General features: G+C 38.2%; 2 protein-coding genes across 2 annotated transcripts; one reads left to right on the top strand and one right to left on the bottom strand.

Annotated features, from left to right (window-relative positions):
• Positions 1-332: 332 nt before the first annotated feature.
• Positions 333-3,562, bottom strand: LOC133008682 (aromatase). The gene is made up of 9 exons (XM_061075943.1): positions 3,424-3,562; positions 2,897-3,047; positions 2,655-2,809; positions 2,067-2,243; positions 1,838-1,952; positions 1,634-1,748; positions 1,377-1,539; positions 1,057-1,298; positions 333-605 (listed from the first exon to the last, which is right to left on the bottom strand). Exons 1-9 carry the CDS (start codon positions 3,557-3,559, stop codon positions 333-335), a joined length of 1,527 nt encoding a protein of 508 aa, XP_060931926.1. The 5' UTR covers positions 3,560-3,562.
• A 1,891-nt stretch (positions 3,563-5,453) lies between these two features.
• LOC133009698 (gliomedin-like) lies at positions 5,454-15,474 on the top strand. Its single transcript, XM_061077235.1, has 13 exons — positions 5,454-5,792; positions 7,013-7,061; positions 7,164-7,181; positions 7,760-7,852; positions 8,336-8,473; positions 10,155-10,247; positions 10,902-10,991; positions 12,073-12,147; positions 13,237-13,377; positions 13,914-13,982; positions 14,078-14,203; positions 14,294-14,444; positions 15,006-15,474. The coding sequence occupies exons 1-13, from the start codon at positions 5,454-5,456 to the stop codon at positions 15,472-15,474; spliced, it is 1,851 nt and encodes a 616-aa protein (XP_060933218.1).
• Positions 15,475-16,053: the final 579 nt, after the last annotated feature.

The following is a 16,053-nucleotide window of genomic DNA, read 5'->3' as shown; positions in this document are numbered from 1 at the left end:
TAATATGCTGAACATGAGGAAAAGAAGGATATTATTAAAAGTGCAATATTTTCTTATAGCCTTTTCTCTCATACATTAATATTTGCTTCAGGAGGACAGGTATTTATCATTAGTATTTATCTGATTATCGTACCTTAAAGCATACGCAAATTATAAAAAACACATTTTCAATGAAAAATAAAAGTATTTATAACTTTGTACCTCTACCGATCTATGTTTTCTTAGACATTTGTCTCAGTTAGATCAAAGTAGATCAAACATCTGCTGTGACTCACAGATGTAAGGATCTAAGAACATAGAGAAATACACAGGACTGGTGTTTAAGAGCACATTCACAGCTCGGCAGGTCTAACTCCTTCACTATTGTCGTCAATATGCCTGGTCCGAGGGATGAAGCGCATTGCCAGGCTGTGCTCGTCGTCCACCGGATGCTGTGACAGGTTGTTGGTCTGCCTGATGTTGCTAAGGGTGCAGCCATGACGAGGACACACTGTGTACCGAGACAACAGGGTGATCAGGATGGCCTTCATCATCACCATGGAGATGCGTTTGCCCACGCAGGAGCGAGGCCCGCAGCCGAAGGGCTGAAAAAACCGACTGGGCACCTGCCAAACAGAGGAGGTAAAGACTTAAATGTGTTTTAGTTTGTTATTTCAGATCCCCATATTCTTCAATTCAAAAAAATCAGTTGTATTTGTATGGTGCCAAATCAAAATAAACATTATCTGGAGGCACTTTACATGTTAAAGTTGAGACCTTAAAATTCCTAGAGAAACCCAACAGTTTCAACAATGAGCAGCACTCTGGCGACTGTGGAGAGAAAAAACCTCCACGGGTTTGGGTGAACAGATGCAAATGGAGAGGAGAGGGGAGAGAAGAGAGAGATAGGGGGGGAGAGACCAGGAACGGATGTGTAACCATCATGTTTCCGCTCTGACAGACTAGTTGTTATAATCAAAACAATAAGAGTGATAATTATCGACGTACAGATGTTATTAATGATAGCAGCAACAGTTAATAATGTTGATGAGAGAGAGAGAGAGATGAGAAACTTACAGTTTTATCAAAGTTCGACAGGCTGAACTCTTTGGGTTTGGGGAAGAATTCCGTCTTGTGCATGAGACCCATGTTGAGAATGATGTTGGTTCCCTTCCTGATTTTAGTGCCTTCGATGATGTCATCCTCCAGAGCTTTTCTCATGGTGAAATCAACCACAGGATGAAACCTCAAAGACTCGTTGATGAAATTCTCCAGCACGTTCAAGCTTTGACTGTGAATGTTTTCAGCCCCTTTTTCATCTGGAAATGAAAAAGCATCAGTGATGGAATAATTCAATTTTTAGCCGTCGCATGATGAAATTTGTCAACTGCTCTTACTGGAGACAGTGTTCATCTCCTCCACTATCCTCAGCTCCACCTCTGGGTTTTGTTTCAGCAGGATCAGCATGAAGAAGAGGCTGATGGAAAGTGTGTCGGGTCCTGCGATCACCATCTCCAACACGCACTGCCTGACGTTGTCTGCCGAGAGCTCACCTTGGTTCTGTGGCACACAGAGAAAAGAAGGTGATCCGGACACAGCAAACACTAAGTGTGACTCCATGACACAGTTAGTGCAGAGAGAGGGAGAGTGGGACCTGTGCAAAGATGAGCTCTGTTGCAAAGTCAAGATCCTCATCCAACTTCTCACTTTCATGAATAATCTGTCTTTTAATTTCCAGGAGGCTTTCCATCACATCCTGCAGCTCTTGCCTGGTGGCACAAAAAAGCAAAACAGTTTAGGTTGAAGACATCACAAAAAACGAATGTTGTGTTTCCACTGTTGAGTGTGAGAACGTTACGCTGCTCTCTTATGCTTATTGTAGAGCCATCCAATCTTGAAGAATATATCAGGCTTTATTAGAACCGTCTGCCAGGTCTCAAAGTAGTTTTGGATTTTCGTCAGCAACTCCTTCTCTGTTATTATGAATACAAAATCAGTCAGGAGCAAGAAGTGGGAAACAGTTACAGGCAGGAAATACTGCAGACAGTTTGAGTGCATGATTTACAGATGCTGAACGTGCAGCTGACCATTGAGCGGCACCCTGAGGAAAACCCTGTTGGAGATGTCCACCACTATGGCTCGGAGCAGATTGAGAGTGTCCACATGGCCGGAGGAGTCAGTCATGTCCTGCAGGCCGTCCAGGTGTTTGGCAGTGGAGCTCACACAGATCGCCACTGTGCCCTGGAGGGTGGGGCCTGTCAGGGCTGTTTACAAACATAACAAATAAGTACAATCATTCCAATTGTTTGGAGTTTCCACTATTATCAGATTTGAGTCTGCAGGAGCTTGATTTATTTTTATGACATACTATATTTTGGAACATGGCAGCTTTAGAAACTTTTAATTATTTAATAAATTATAAAAAAGGTAATTAAAATGAACGAAATCAAATATGTTGTAATGAATAAAAAAGAATGAAATAAATTGGTGTGCTTAAATTATGATGGATAATATAAAGAATGTACTATCTATACAATTATATAAAATCTTATATAAATACAGAATGATAAGAAAACTAGTACTACTGGATTCATAAAAACATAATTAAATAGAAAAGATACCAATTCAATTAGACACTAACAAATTGTAAAAAAAAGTCTACAGAGATCACTCACCTTTAGAGAAGTACGTCCTCAATTTTTTCCAGAGTGGGACATCATTGTTGAAAATGATGCCCCTCCCTTCCATCCCGATGCACTGCAGCCCTTTTTTGCTCCCAAACCTTGCAGTGTAGTTGGGGCTCCTCATAATGTGATACACTGCTGACGACCTGCGAGTGAAGCCAGAATGTGACCTCTTTACAAGATTCACTGGATAAACTGTGGGTGCAAAGATGTTTTATATGAAACGGACTCGCCTGCTTAAAATGAGGGTCTCCTCGCCTTTGATCCACACCCGCACGATGCTGCCATATTTGTTGTTGTAGTAGTTGCTCGCCGTTCCGATCCCGGTCCACATGAACCTGGAGTAGGAGAGAATAGGGCCGAGTCCTGCCAGGAAAGAAGGACCTGGGAGAAAAAGAAAAGCTGGTGATTAAAACATAATAGTTTCCTGTTATTAATTAAGCATGTCTGAAAACAGGGTCATTGAGAAGGTTTTCCTTTTAAGTACATCCACAGAAGGACGATGAATTACAAAATATGGATCAAAAATCTATATTACTTGAAATGTCTGTTCAAAATTGAATGGTTGTTTTATTTAAATATGTATAAGTTGGCTCCTTTTGTTTCTTAATTCATCTTTTAATTGTTGTTATTGATGCCCCTACTATTGTTTCTTGTTGCTCTTTTTATACATAAAGGTGTCTCGTGCGTCGGTTTTAGGCCGACCACATAATGTGCATGACACAATAATGAAAAATCTTTGAAAAAAATCTCATCCTACCTGGTATGTGTGACGGGTTTTTTCGGCTCCAGGCTGTAAAGAGCAGCAGCAGGAGAAGAAGAAGCAGAAGAGCGGTGACTCCGGACACCGTGTCCACCACCGCGGGGCCGGTGGTGAGGGTCTCCAGCGGCAGCATCCCTGAGAGCCGTCAGACTGTTTGACCGATGCTCATACAGCGTCTGTCTCCTTCAACAAGCACCGCTCACAAAACCAGAAGCTGAATCTGTGGACGACCTTCCTTTTCATCCCTTGTAATGCTTCTGTCCGCCAGTTACCATTCACAACAAAGCCCTGGTACAAGCTAAAACCATAACACACCTGCATGAAGCTTAACAAGGAAGGACACAGTGGTTTGTATCAAGGTCTGAAACTATATAACAGACTCTAAATATAGCATAGTTATAATGATGTAACATAATGATCTAACATCCTGTATAAGAGTTTACAGTAATAATAAGTAATAATATCCCCCTTGTGCTCTCTGAATAACACTGAGTCACATCCCGAAACTAAACTCCTGGATAAAATAGGAAAGATGTAACAGAAAGTATGAATTGCTGAGGGATGAGTGAACTCTTGATTAACACATTGCACAAAATCAAATTTGATCAAATTGAGTAAAAGATCTAGATGGAGTAAAAGCAGTAAGTATAATAATAATTTTTTTACTAATAGAATATGAAATGATCAGTGATACTTACTTCTCTTGTCCTTTGCTTCCCCTGACAGGTTAGAGAGCAGTTTGAAGAGACATCACTGCCTCACAGATCAGGTTTAAACATGATCAACTTTCTCCAACCAAATAAATCACAGTGGGATTCAAGTGTTTATAAATCCTCGCTTCAGCCTTCTACTTCACCAGTTGCTTAGAGACGCAGCCTCCTCGGGGGGGTTACAAGTAGCGTTACACAGCACAACACGGAACAGGCCAGATAACAGTTCACGTCTCGAAGCTTCAGCAAGAACAAAAAGGTGTTTTTTTTAATTCAGGAGAAAAGCAAAAGCCTTTGCACATTTTTCGTTATTTGTAGATGGGCTTACTTCACATTTAGCTTTTGGAATAAAAGAAACCGCTCCCTCCCAATTCATCTGCTGTGGAGCTTTTTCAAGGGGAAATTAATTAGCTGGGTCAGACTGACCTGTGACAAAGAGAGCAGAGATTTACCCAGCGGCTCGAACAAGGAGACAAGGGGCTGAGGAATCTTTATCTTTTCATAAGCTTAGTCTTGAGGATTCCCTGTAGAATTGCTTGTGATAGTTTGTTTCACTTCAATGTATGAAATCATACTTACGGACATGAGAAAAAACGTGTTAGTGCAGAATCTGTGTGTATAATGAGCTTTTCTTCAGCCTCAGTGCCTCTGAATAGCTGGTGTTCTGTTCGACAAGATATTGGCCTCACATTTAGGGCTTTAGTTTGGGGGCTTTCAACTCAAATTGGAAGGAAAACTTACTTTCTCCAATCATTGTTGTCCAGAATAATTAGGAATTTTTACCAAAAAGGGATTTTACAGTTACATTGATACCAATTCAATATATTTTACACTTTCCTATTTATTTAGAAATGGATATTTAGATCATTCAAAACCACCAAAACCCCCTTCATGAAAAGGAAATGTTGACATGCACATGCACAGTCTAACAGCCTTTTACCGAAAGTGCTCTGAAAGCTCTTTTGTACATCAGATGAATATTCCCTTTGTCCACAACTTATTTATTCCACTTCCATGTCATTTGTGTGGAAAGTCTTGGTGACAGCATTGAGACGAAGAGCAATAGAAAGATGAGAAGCAGTCATTATGCAGGAAATATGTCCATTAGCTGCCACACATTTTACTGTAACTGTTTCCCAGATGCTTGTTGTTGTGCAACGCTGCGATTCCACCAGTAGCTACAGACAGATTTCGACATGTTTATGCCGCCCCAGCAGCTCGAGCGTAGTTTCCCTGTGACGTCTCATCTTTTGGCAGGTGTTCAGATATGAGCTGTATGTGCCTGTGAGTTGTCAGAGCTCAGATCACTCTGCGGCCATGCGACAGGGCACAGACATGACAGAGAAAAGCGCGATTTTTCAGGCATGGAAGGTGCTGCTGGTGGGGATGTGTGTGCTACTGCTGATCCTGACCTCCGGTCTAGTGTTTCTGCTGGTTCGGCAGAAGGAGCTGTCAGACGAGCTGGTCAGGTTGGACGCCCAGATGCAGGAGCTGTCACAGAGCTGCAGGCTGAAGGAGGGAATCCAGTCCACGGACCATGATGAGGCTGCAGAGCTGAAGAAGCTCCAACGCAGAAGGAGGAACCAGGAGGGGGAATCAACACACAGTCAAGAGGAGAAGGACATGCTGATGCTGATGACATACTCCATGGTCCCCGTAAGACACTCAAATGCTTTCATATGGGCAGTTTTGTGAGATGGTGAATATTAAAGTTCATTGACTGTACTTTAGAAAAAAAAAAGATTTATGTTGTGCTGATGCTTTTATTACGAGAGGGATCAGGGCAGGAATCGTTTCTGTCATCTCTAACAGAGACATATCCTCAGTTTTTCCCTGTTGGGATAAGAAACATTCATGAAATGCAAAGAATCCAGGAGTCTGTTGCAGCGATTAACAAGGGCTGGGTTTTTCCATAGGGTGATTCCTGGATAAATACTGTTGACCAGTGGGGCCTGCATTGACCTGCTCCCCCCCCCCCCCCCCCCTCAACTGTACTCACATACTCTGAGAGCTAGCCCCTCTACACATACTGAATATAGTGACAACACATTCACCTCTGTACACAAGTATTTGACAAAAATATAGAACATAGAACTGTAGTTGCATCATCATTAATTAACGACTGTCTGAATTAAGCGATTAACTGTTTAAGCAAGATCTTCAATTCAATTCAAAGTCTTTAGTGTCATTGCACATTGTACAACCAAATAAGGTTTTCCAGTGGTATAGATAGTGACATGCTAATATACATATCACAGTCTAATAGATAAATATAAAAACAAACAATAAATGGAATGAAATCGGAGCTATTAAATCAGATGAATATAAATACGAATATGTACTCAGTTTTATTGCACACGATAATGTTTCTTAGTTGGGATACTGTTGCACTTTGTCAAGTTGTCTAATGGCATTTAGATAGAAGCTAGTTTGAGGTTTTAGGACCTGTAGCGCCTTCCAGAGGGCAGCAGGGTGAAAAACTGGTGATCTGGGTGACGTAATATAAGATAAGATAATACAAGCTACAACGTATAAATCAAATGGATGCAATCTTTTCTCTTGAGGCTGTGTGCAAATTAGGATTAGTTTTATTGTTTCTCTTAGGACAAATTTGTCTAGGGTCATTGGAGAAAAACACTGGCGATGCAGCAGGACACAGCTTTTCAACACATACATGTACAAAGCTCAGTGAACATGGAACATTCCATATTTAGCATTGAATATTGAATAACACAGATTAATGCAACACTTTCAGTTGTCAGGATGTGAATGAGTGGTTTTGCAAAGCGTCCTCTGAGTTGTACAGGAAACTTTTTAAAAGTTTGTCAGTGTTCCTACAGCAGATGCTTATTTTACGTTGTGTCTCTGTTTTTCAGGTCAAATCGCTCATGGACATGTGCAGCTCCAGAGGAGTTTGTTTAATAGGTGCATTTCAAAACTATTTTCCACCCCAACACTGTATTTGAATACGGATGCCTCTGCTGTGTTTAGTTTGTGTAATTTTATTATTTATTTATTTTTTCCCAGGTCCAGCTGGGCCTCCAGGTAAGAATGCAGATTGTTAGTTTAATAAAGTGACACAAACTAAGCTGAAATCATGACAAAGTACTTTTGCCTCTCAGGTTTGCCCGGTAGAGCTGGTTCACAAGGACCACGGGGTGAGCCGGGTGCGGAGGGTAGACGAGGGAGAAAAGGTGAGATGTGTTGGTTTTTCACAAATCTAATAATCGATCCATGTGGAGAGGAAACAAAGAAATTAACTCAGAAACAAAAGCCAGTCTAGTTTGAAACAGTCCTCCATTGTGTAACTACATGAGCATCCTACTCTCTGTCTTCAATACACTCTGTTCATAGCTGCCACACAGCTGTTTACACATTAATGAGGCTGTGTTTTGTTGTGGTTTGAACCGTACGCTCCACACAAACGTCCCTTTGTGGGCAATTTGTTTGTCTTTTACTCATCTACTGACTTCCCTGAAGGCATCACAGATTTGCTCAAGTTGTGTTTTTCACTTGAAAGGGGTTTAATGCTTTTTTTAAATCCCTGCAAAAAACACATGGATATCCTCTTGTTTAATTATTTTCAACAAATGAACTGAAAAACCTATCAATATATACTGTAGGAGCCCCTGGTAAAGTTGGAGAACCGGGACCCAAAGGAGACCATGGGCCTCCTCGACTGAAAGACGAAACCTGCAACGACATTCTCACTGAGGGTGAGAGACGACATGATACTTGAACCTGATATTGATAATGTGTCTAACAGAGAGAAGACATTGCTGTAAGTCAGTGAACACGACATCTAATATTCCCTCAAAACTTAATCTGAAAACGTTACATTTTTTTGGTGCTTTTACCTGATTTACTAGGCCTCACCACAACGACCATACTTGACATTTTATCGCGTTGTGTGATAAACAAACTGAAACAACCTCTATTGACGAATCCTCGATTATTTTTGATAATATTTGGGTTTGATGTCAATTCTATTCCTATGCTTTAAATTATAATAAAACTATTTCCCTTAAAAGTCACAGCACAATTGAACGAAATATCCCAAATTCACGCAGCAGCCCACATTATTCCTTTCCTCCTTTTCTTCTGTTTGTTGTTGTTGTAAAGAGTTCTTGTATTTGACCATTATTTTTGTTTTGGGGTCGGTTTTACATGTCTGACTTGTGTTTTGTTTATATTTGAAGGTTCCCCTGGTCCAAGGGGTCCACCGGGTCCACCTGGTCCAACTGGTCCACCTGGTCCAAACCGGCCCCCCTGCAATCCTAATAGAGTGAGAAACAAAACTATCGGCAGACGGATTCATCAAACCAACAAGATGGAGAGTAAGTATGTCACATCTACTCTAAACCAGTATGTCTCAACGTCCCTGCTAAACACCATAACAACAGTTGACCCTAGAGGTCACCTTGAATTTGCAATATGGCAAAAAGTATCAGAAATATGAATAATATACTTGAGTAAATTATGATGAAATATAAAGTTTTCATGTCAATCCTAATGGGCTGGGTTAGTATGAATAATCCACTGTAACCAGTCGTAATAGTCCTTAGTGCTGAGGATTTTAGAGTTTAAATTAATTCTCCTCAAGAGAAAGATCAGCCCTTTCCGAATTTGAGTTTAATATAAATAATTTGAATTACTGGAAATTTTGTTTATTCAATTATTTTTTAAATGATGTTTGCTGTGAATTTCGTTTCCCAGCATGAAAGTTGTAGAGACCCCACAGGATCACAGTCTAATACTAAAACACTGGAATTTTTCTTTAAAACATCCACAACGTTTTGCTTCTTGATTGCAGGACTACTCACCCAGAAGTAATAATATTTTTCAATAAATAATCTTTTCAACAATGTAGAAATATTTTAAGTCTTTGCTGTTACCATTGACTGGTGTAGCCCCTGACTTTCCTTGTGCATCTTGGCATCCCTTATTATAACAATCTGAAACAAAACATAAACATTTAATATCTATCTCTTTCCCTCTACCTATTCAGAGTCGTCTCCTCTCCTGACCAGAGACAACTTGAATCAAACGGACACAGAAAACAGGACAACAATTAACACGACTGGTGGGAAAAAATTCAGTGTAACATGCAGCCGTTATATAAATTCATGACTTTGATCATTTGTTTTTTTGTGACTGAAGTCTTAAATTCCTCTTTAATATGAGTCTTTACCAATTCTTCAGTTTAAATCTTATCTCTCTTTTTACAGTATCACCAACATTACATCCACCTGATGATACCAGAAACGTCTTGAATGTTACCGACTCTGAGAAACTACTCAATACAAAAATGCAGCCTGGTAAGGAACTGTTTAAACAGCAGAAAGAAACTATCTCTACCTATTGGTGGTACTCTGTACGACATTATTATGTAGTCAGACCACACCCACCTGAAAACATGGACTTCATTTTGATCTTAAATAGACACCTCATCCATGCATCTTGCATCCTGTCGAAGTTCTTAAAGGAATAATTCACCCAAAAATGAAAATGCACTCATTATCCACTAACCACTTTGCAGGTGGATGGGGGATGGGTGAAGTGTTTGAGTCCACAATAAACTTTAGGAGTTTCAGGGGTAAACAGTGTTGCAGCACAATCCAATACAATTGAAGTAACTGCCTAAAGGTCCTCCGTTATCCTTCTCTGGAGCTGCATTGGCACGTGGGTCACAGAGGACATTTAGGCTATAAACATGGTGTAAATGAGGTCGTAACGATTCGAATTTGAATGTCGGGGGTTATACGGACACTTGGACGAAACCAAAGGAGCGGTATGGAGGCATTTTATGTTATTTTTTATGTCTGAAGAATCGGTCACCATTTACTTCAATTGTATTGGATTTGGCTGCAACTCCTAAAATGTTTAGTGGACTCAAACACTTCACCCAGCCCTCCACAGTAGATGTCTCTCACATTCTAACGTGATCACAAACAAACAGACTTGTGAGGTGAAAGCAATACCAGTATAATTTAAACTCAACATTAATTTATCTTCTAGAGTCAGAATCATTCCATCCGCACCACGACACAGACGCCTTGAATGAGACCAACACAGGAGACGTCACAGAGGCACCAGTACAATTATCAACAGGTGAGAAATATGTATTTAAATTGTTATCATCAAATATTCCATGATTGTTTCTTGTGTCACAACTGGAGGCTTTGCATTATAACATTAGTCTTTGTATATATTATATTTATATATATCATGTGTCCTTTTATTCTACATACCTACTTTCTGGAGACCTGGGTAACAACAGTGATGTCTTCAAACCCCGTGGAAATATCAGTCTTACAACAATAAGAAATGGTGAGAAACTGTCAAAGCAAATGTCCTGTATTTATCATCATTATTGACCGATTCAAAATGCAGATATTTTAAATGACTGTTGCTGACTGATTGCTTTACTGGTTTTGTTTCATCCTATTCCAGATTGATTTATTTACACTCTTAACTCCCAATGTTGAGATATCTTAATATCAGCAATGAATTAAGACTGTACTGTATGACCACACACTTTGATTTAGAAAACGGTAGTTGACCTCTTTCTGTTTTAGTTTCCACAGAATCAGTTTCTCCTCGTCCAGACAACAGACACGAGTCCTGGATTCAAACCAACACGAGGAATGTTACAGAGTCGCCAATTGAAACATTAGCAGGTTTGGAATACTGATACTGGATCGTGTTCATGAAACACACATTTGTGACAAGAACATCAAACCATGACAATCTTTCTTTCCTCAGTTTTACCAACCACACGTTCTGCTCATGAAGCCGCTGATATCTTTAACTTCACTAACTCAGAGAGGTTCACGAACATAGAAAAGGACACTGGTGAGCAATTGTTTGAGTTACAGGAAAACCTTTTCTTTTTTGTAATCCTTACTAAGGACAATGTTTTGGCATGTTTGTTAATTTTATATTATATTATTATTTACAATCTTAGATATTTATGATCGGTTATGTCAGATCTTCAAACTCTCTTTTCTATTCTTGTGCCATTCTCTTTTTGTTCTTGTGTCCATGTAAAAATGTCATAATTTTTACTTTATTTATGTTGGGAGCAAATGAGGAGAATTTAATGTAAAAACACTGAAGTAATTTCTGGTGGTAGAAGTATTCAGATTCTTAATGAACTAAAAGTATCTGAACAATATAAAAATAATTTATAATGGTACTATAACAAGTATTCAAAATTCCTCAAAATTCAAGTAAGAGTATAGAATATAACATTTTTGTCCGTATTTCATTTTTGTCTTTATTTTCTAGAGTCGGTTTCATCTTATCAGGAACACAGCCAGAACATCTTGAATGACTCAAACACAGAGAATATTACTGTAATACCAACACAATTACTGACAGGTTAGAAGTACGGATTTGAGTATTCTGCATAAAATGAGAGACCATAACTTGAAAACATTTTATTGAATATTTATTTTTTGCAGCCAGACCAGACCAAATCAGAGATGCAGTCAATGGTAGCAGAAACATTATTGATGAGCCCATGGAAAATGGTATGAAGCTGTACTTGTATTGATATTTCCAAAAACATTAGCAGCAGTTTGCTCTGCTCAATTTTTTTTATTTAATAGTTAAATAGTTAAACATCAAACAACATACTTGTACTGACTAGTGAATATTTAAATATATATTAGACCACAGATATGGTTTGATGCATTTAAAGTTAATATTGAAAGTCTTGTAGTATTTGAAAACAACTGAATGAATATGCATCTTGAATAATATAGAAATAGAGAATATTACAAAATCATTAAAAACATTATTAATAGAATCCTGTGTTGCTGATTAAATTAACTATAACTATAAAACATCCTGTTTTCGTTGCTTGCATTTAAATGAAATGTGCCGACCCCACATGAGGACACAAACTTTAATGTCTCTTTTCACACTACAGCTCATTTTCCTGAGGACCAAAACAGTGATGCCTTCAATGACAGTAGAACCATCATTAAAACACCCATGAAAAGTGGTAAGAAACCGTCACACTACTGTGTATGTAGTGTATACGATATAGTGTTGACTTATTTGAAATATTGTTTAAAATTCACCTTTATCTTAATTTCAGTCCATTGAATTGAACTACTACTTAATTATGTTGTACAATAACAAAGATTGCTTCTCACTTGTTATAGAATACAACTTTATGTTTATATTCATATATGAGAAAATGTTAATTAGCCGTTTTCATCCATTCACTTTAGACCCAAGAGACAACAAGCTGAATTTAACTGGCAACGAGGGATGGACGGAAACTAGTGAGTGAACTTTGTGATTAAAAGCGTCCAATTATACACTTCCTAACAATTACACACAGTTATTACACATATATTGTTATAACTGTGTTATAATAGAGTTTTTATTGCCGTTGGTATTTTAATTTCTGATCTTTGTTTGTGCAGAATCAACAACACATCATCCAACTGACAACATGAATGTTACTGATGCTAAGAAACTTCTCACCCCAACAATGGAACCTGGTAAACAATAAGTTTGAGTTGCAGAGGAATTTTAAAGAAAAACCTAACTTTTACAATATTTAAATAAAACTCATATTAATCTCAATACTATTTCACCCTCTAGAGTCTGAACCAATTCACCAAGACATCAATTACAACACCTTGAATGACACCATCACAGGAAATGTCACTGAGGCACCAGTAACATTTTTAACAGGTGGAAAACAATGTGTTTTGTGTTGAATAGTTCATTATTTCATGTTTGTCTCTTGTATTCGTATTAGAGGCTTTTATCATAATAACACAGTTACTATGTCTCACTTTATTCTACAGACCTCACTTCTGGAGACTTGGGTCACAATAGCGATGCGTTTAAAGGCCGTGGTAATAATGCTTCACTGAGAAGTGGTTAGAAACTCTCTGCATTTCCCATATTTAGTGTAGTTTGGTATTGACCAGTGTTCACTTGTATGTTTAGCTTCTAGACACAAATAGGAGATTTGGTATAGTAGCGTTTTGAATGACTGTACTGCATGACCACATACAGCCTGGTTTTTATACACAGAATTATGGTTGACCTCTTCCTGTTTTATTTACTACAGAGTCAGTATCACCTCGTCCAGACTACAGACAGGACTCCTGGACTGGAAGCAACACAGGGAACGTGACACCAACACCACGTCCACCTGACAACATCCCCGTTAATGACTCTGAGAAACGACTAAACCCAACAGTGGAACCTGGTAAACAACAAGTTTCAGCTGCAGGGAAACTTCAAAACCAAACTTTAACAAAATGAAAAAATACATATGTTGATCTCAGCACTATTTTATCTTCTAGAGTCAGAATCATTTCATCAAGACAACAGCCACGACCGGTTTAATGAAACCAGGAGAGAGACTGTTACAGGGACACCACTGAAATTATTAACAAGTATGATACACTCTGTTTTAAAGTTGCAATATAACATTATATACAGTACACATCTATTTGTGTTATATTTACATTATATGTTTCATTCAATTTTATAGCTCCTCTCTCTGTTGAACTTACTGAAAAGATGGAGCCTTTCAATATCAGTGGAAACATCATCGATACACCCATGGAAAGAGGTAAGAAAGTAAAGAAACTGTCTTTATTCTTCGCTTTCAGTATTGACTTACGCACATTTAGACGGTTATTATTTTCCAAGATTTAATTTACTCAAAGATTTACAATTGTCACTTGTCATTGAAAAGAATGATGGGAAGAGAATTTTGCTTTGTCTCTTACACTTTAGACTCTTCTTATCCACTCCAGAACGCCAATGAGATCAATGTGACCGACAGTGAGACATGGACAAAGAAGGGTTAGAAAAATGGATTGAAATGACCTAATCATCTAACTATCTAACTATGCATGTGTGTATTCAGCGATACTTAAATACATGTTTTTATTCACAAGAGTGCCATATCAAAAGTATCAAATGTTCGGAGAGAGACACCAAAATGAGAAGCACGTTTGGAGCCTGGATGTCAGACGTATCTTTGCACGACAACAATCGATACTGGCTGGCTGATCACTTTTCAGGTGAAGGATACAGAAATCATTTTTTTCTTCATTTATCTCAGAGTTTTGTGAATGTTTGTTGGGTTTAACATGTTAACTTTTCTTCCTCAGGTCGAATTTTGGCAGAGTATGAGAACATTTCCTCCTCTCAGAGCTTGAGCAACCATACTACAGATGTCAGGAGGTTCTACCAGGGCTGTGGCCATGTTGTTTATAAGGGGTCATTTTACTTTCACAATGCTGGAACAAACAATCTTATAAAGTAAGTGTGTGTGTGTGTGTGTGTTTGTGTGTGTGTGTGTATGTGTGTGTGTGTGTGTGTATATGTAATACTTAAGAATAAAATAGTCTCCTGACTTAGTAGCTTTGCCTTGCTGAAATATTTCTACTGGCTGTTTACCGATTATTCTGGTCAAAGATCAATGTTGCTTTGATCTCAGAAAGCTAATTTTTTGTGAACTTGATGAATCAGGAAAACCGATTACTGGTATAATCATTTCGACTGGAACAAACTTTACGTGAACTCAAAGATAAACTGATTCGACTTTGGAGTTCAAAGGTCAATGTCTCTTGAACTTGATATCTTAAGTCTGCCTCTAGGGAACTTCTTCAAATTTGGATCGGTTGCCACTTGGACAAAAACATTAACTGATTAGATTTCAATAGTCAAAGATAAAGGTCATAGTGATATGATAGACTGAATGTGCTCTTGTTGACGGAGTCATAAAGCTGCAGGGTAGTAGTCTGTAGATGTGGTTGTGATATACGACATCACATGTGGTTAATACTCAGTATTTTAACTCATGTATTTTTGATTTTACAGATTTGACCTGAACACTAGGAGAATGGACACTCTGAATGTGGCAAAGAGCAGATACAACAACCTAAATTATCTTTTCTGCAACTCAAAGACTTACTTCAAGTTTGCTGTGGATGAAAATGGACTGTGGGTGATTTTTGCTTCAGATACCGATGATAACACAATGGTTGCAAAGCTCAACCCCGACACATTTTCTGTGGAGTCTTTGATCAACACTGCCTACCCCACAACTAAAGCAGGAAATGCCTTCATCGTATGTGGGGTGCTTTATTTCACAGATGATAAGGACAGAAGAGTGGCCTATGCTTTTGATTTGAAGAAACTGAGTGCTTTTGATGCAGGTTTTGATTTAAGGCCAGCTACAGGCATCTTGGCTATGCTGTCTTACTACCCCAACAAAAAGCTTTTGTACATGTGGGAGAACAGCAAAGTGAAAACCTGCAGAGTTAAACTCAAAGCGACCTCAAAATGACCACCCAAAAACCTGTAAAATGAGCAATAAAACAACATTTGAAATATCGGTTTTTTGTTTATTGATTTTTAATGTTATTAAAGAATAATCCTGTTTGAACTGGCTTTTGCTCCCTGATTTTTTGACTACTCACTCTGGGTGGCTTTAAAAGGCCTTAAAATGCAAGGACGAGATCTGGTCAACACCAAACCATTAAGTGTGGATTGTATTTCAAAGACTTCTCACTTACTAATTATGACATTATTTTTAAGGAATTTATTAAATTAAATTAAATTTAAAATGTCCTTTTTTTATTGTCTAAATATCAATATTTATATTGTTATCTTGTTGTAAACCAAATGTACTTTGTAACATTGAGAATTTCTGTATATTCAAAATGTATTCTTATTTTTCTAATTATTATTATTGAGGATGATGATGATGATGATGATGATGATGATGATGATGATGATGATGATGATGATGATGATGATGATGATGATGATGATGATGATGATGATGATGATGATGACGAAGAGGAGAAAAATATATACAAACATACATATTGATGACTAACATTATTAGGGCCCGAGCACCAAC

This window comes from Limanda limanda, chromosome 8 (assembly GCF_963576545.1).
Source record: "Limanda limanda chromosome 8, fLimLim1.1, whole genome shotgun sequence".
In the NCBI taxonomy this organism is placed as follows: Eukaryota; Metazoa; Chordata; class Actinopteri; order Pleuronectiformes; family Pleuronectidae; genus Limanda; species Limanda limanda.
Note: the sequence above shows the minus strand (reverse complement) of the source record. Positions and strands in the feature narration are given on the sequence as shown.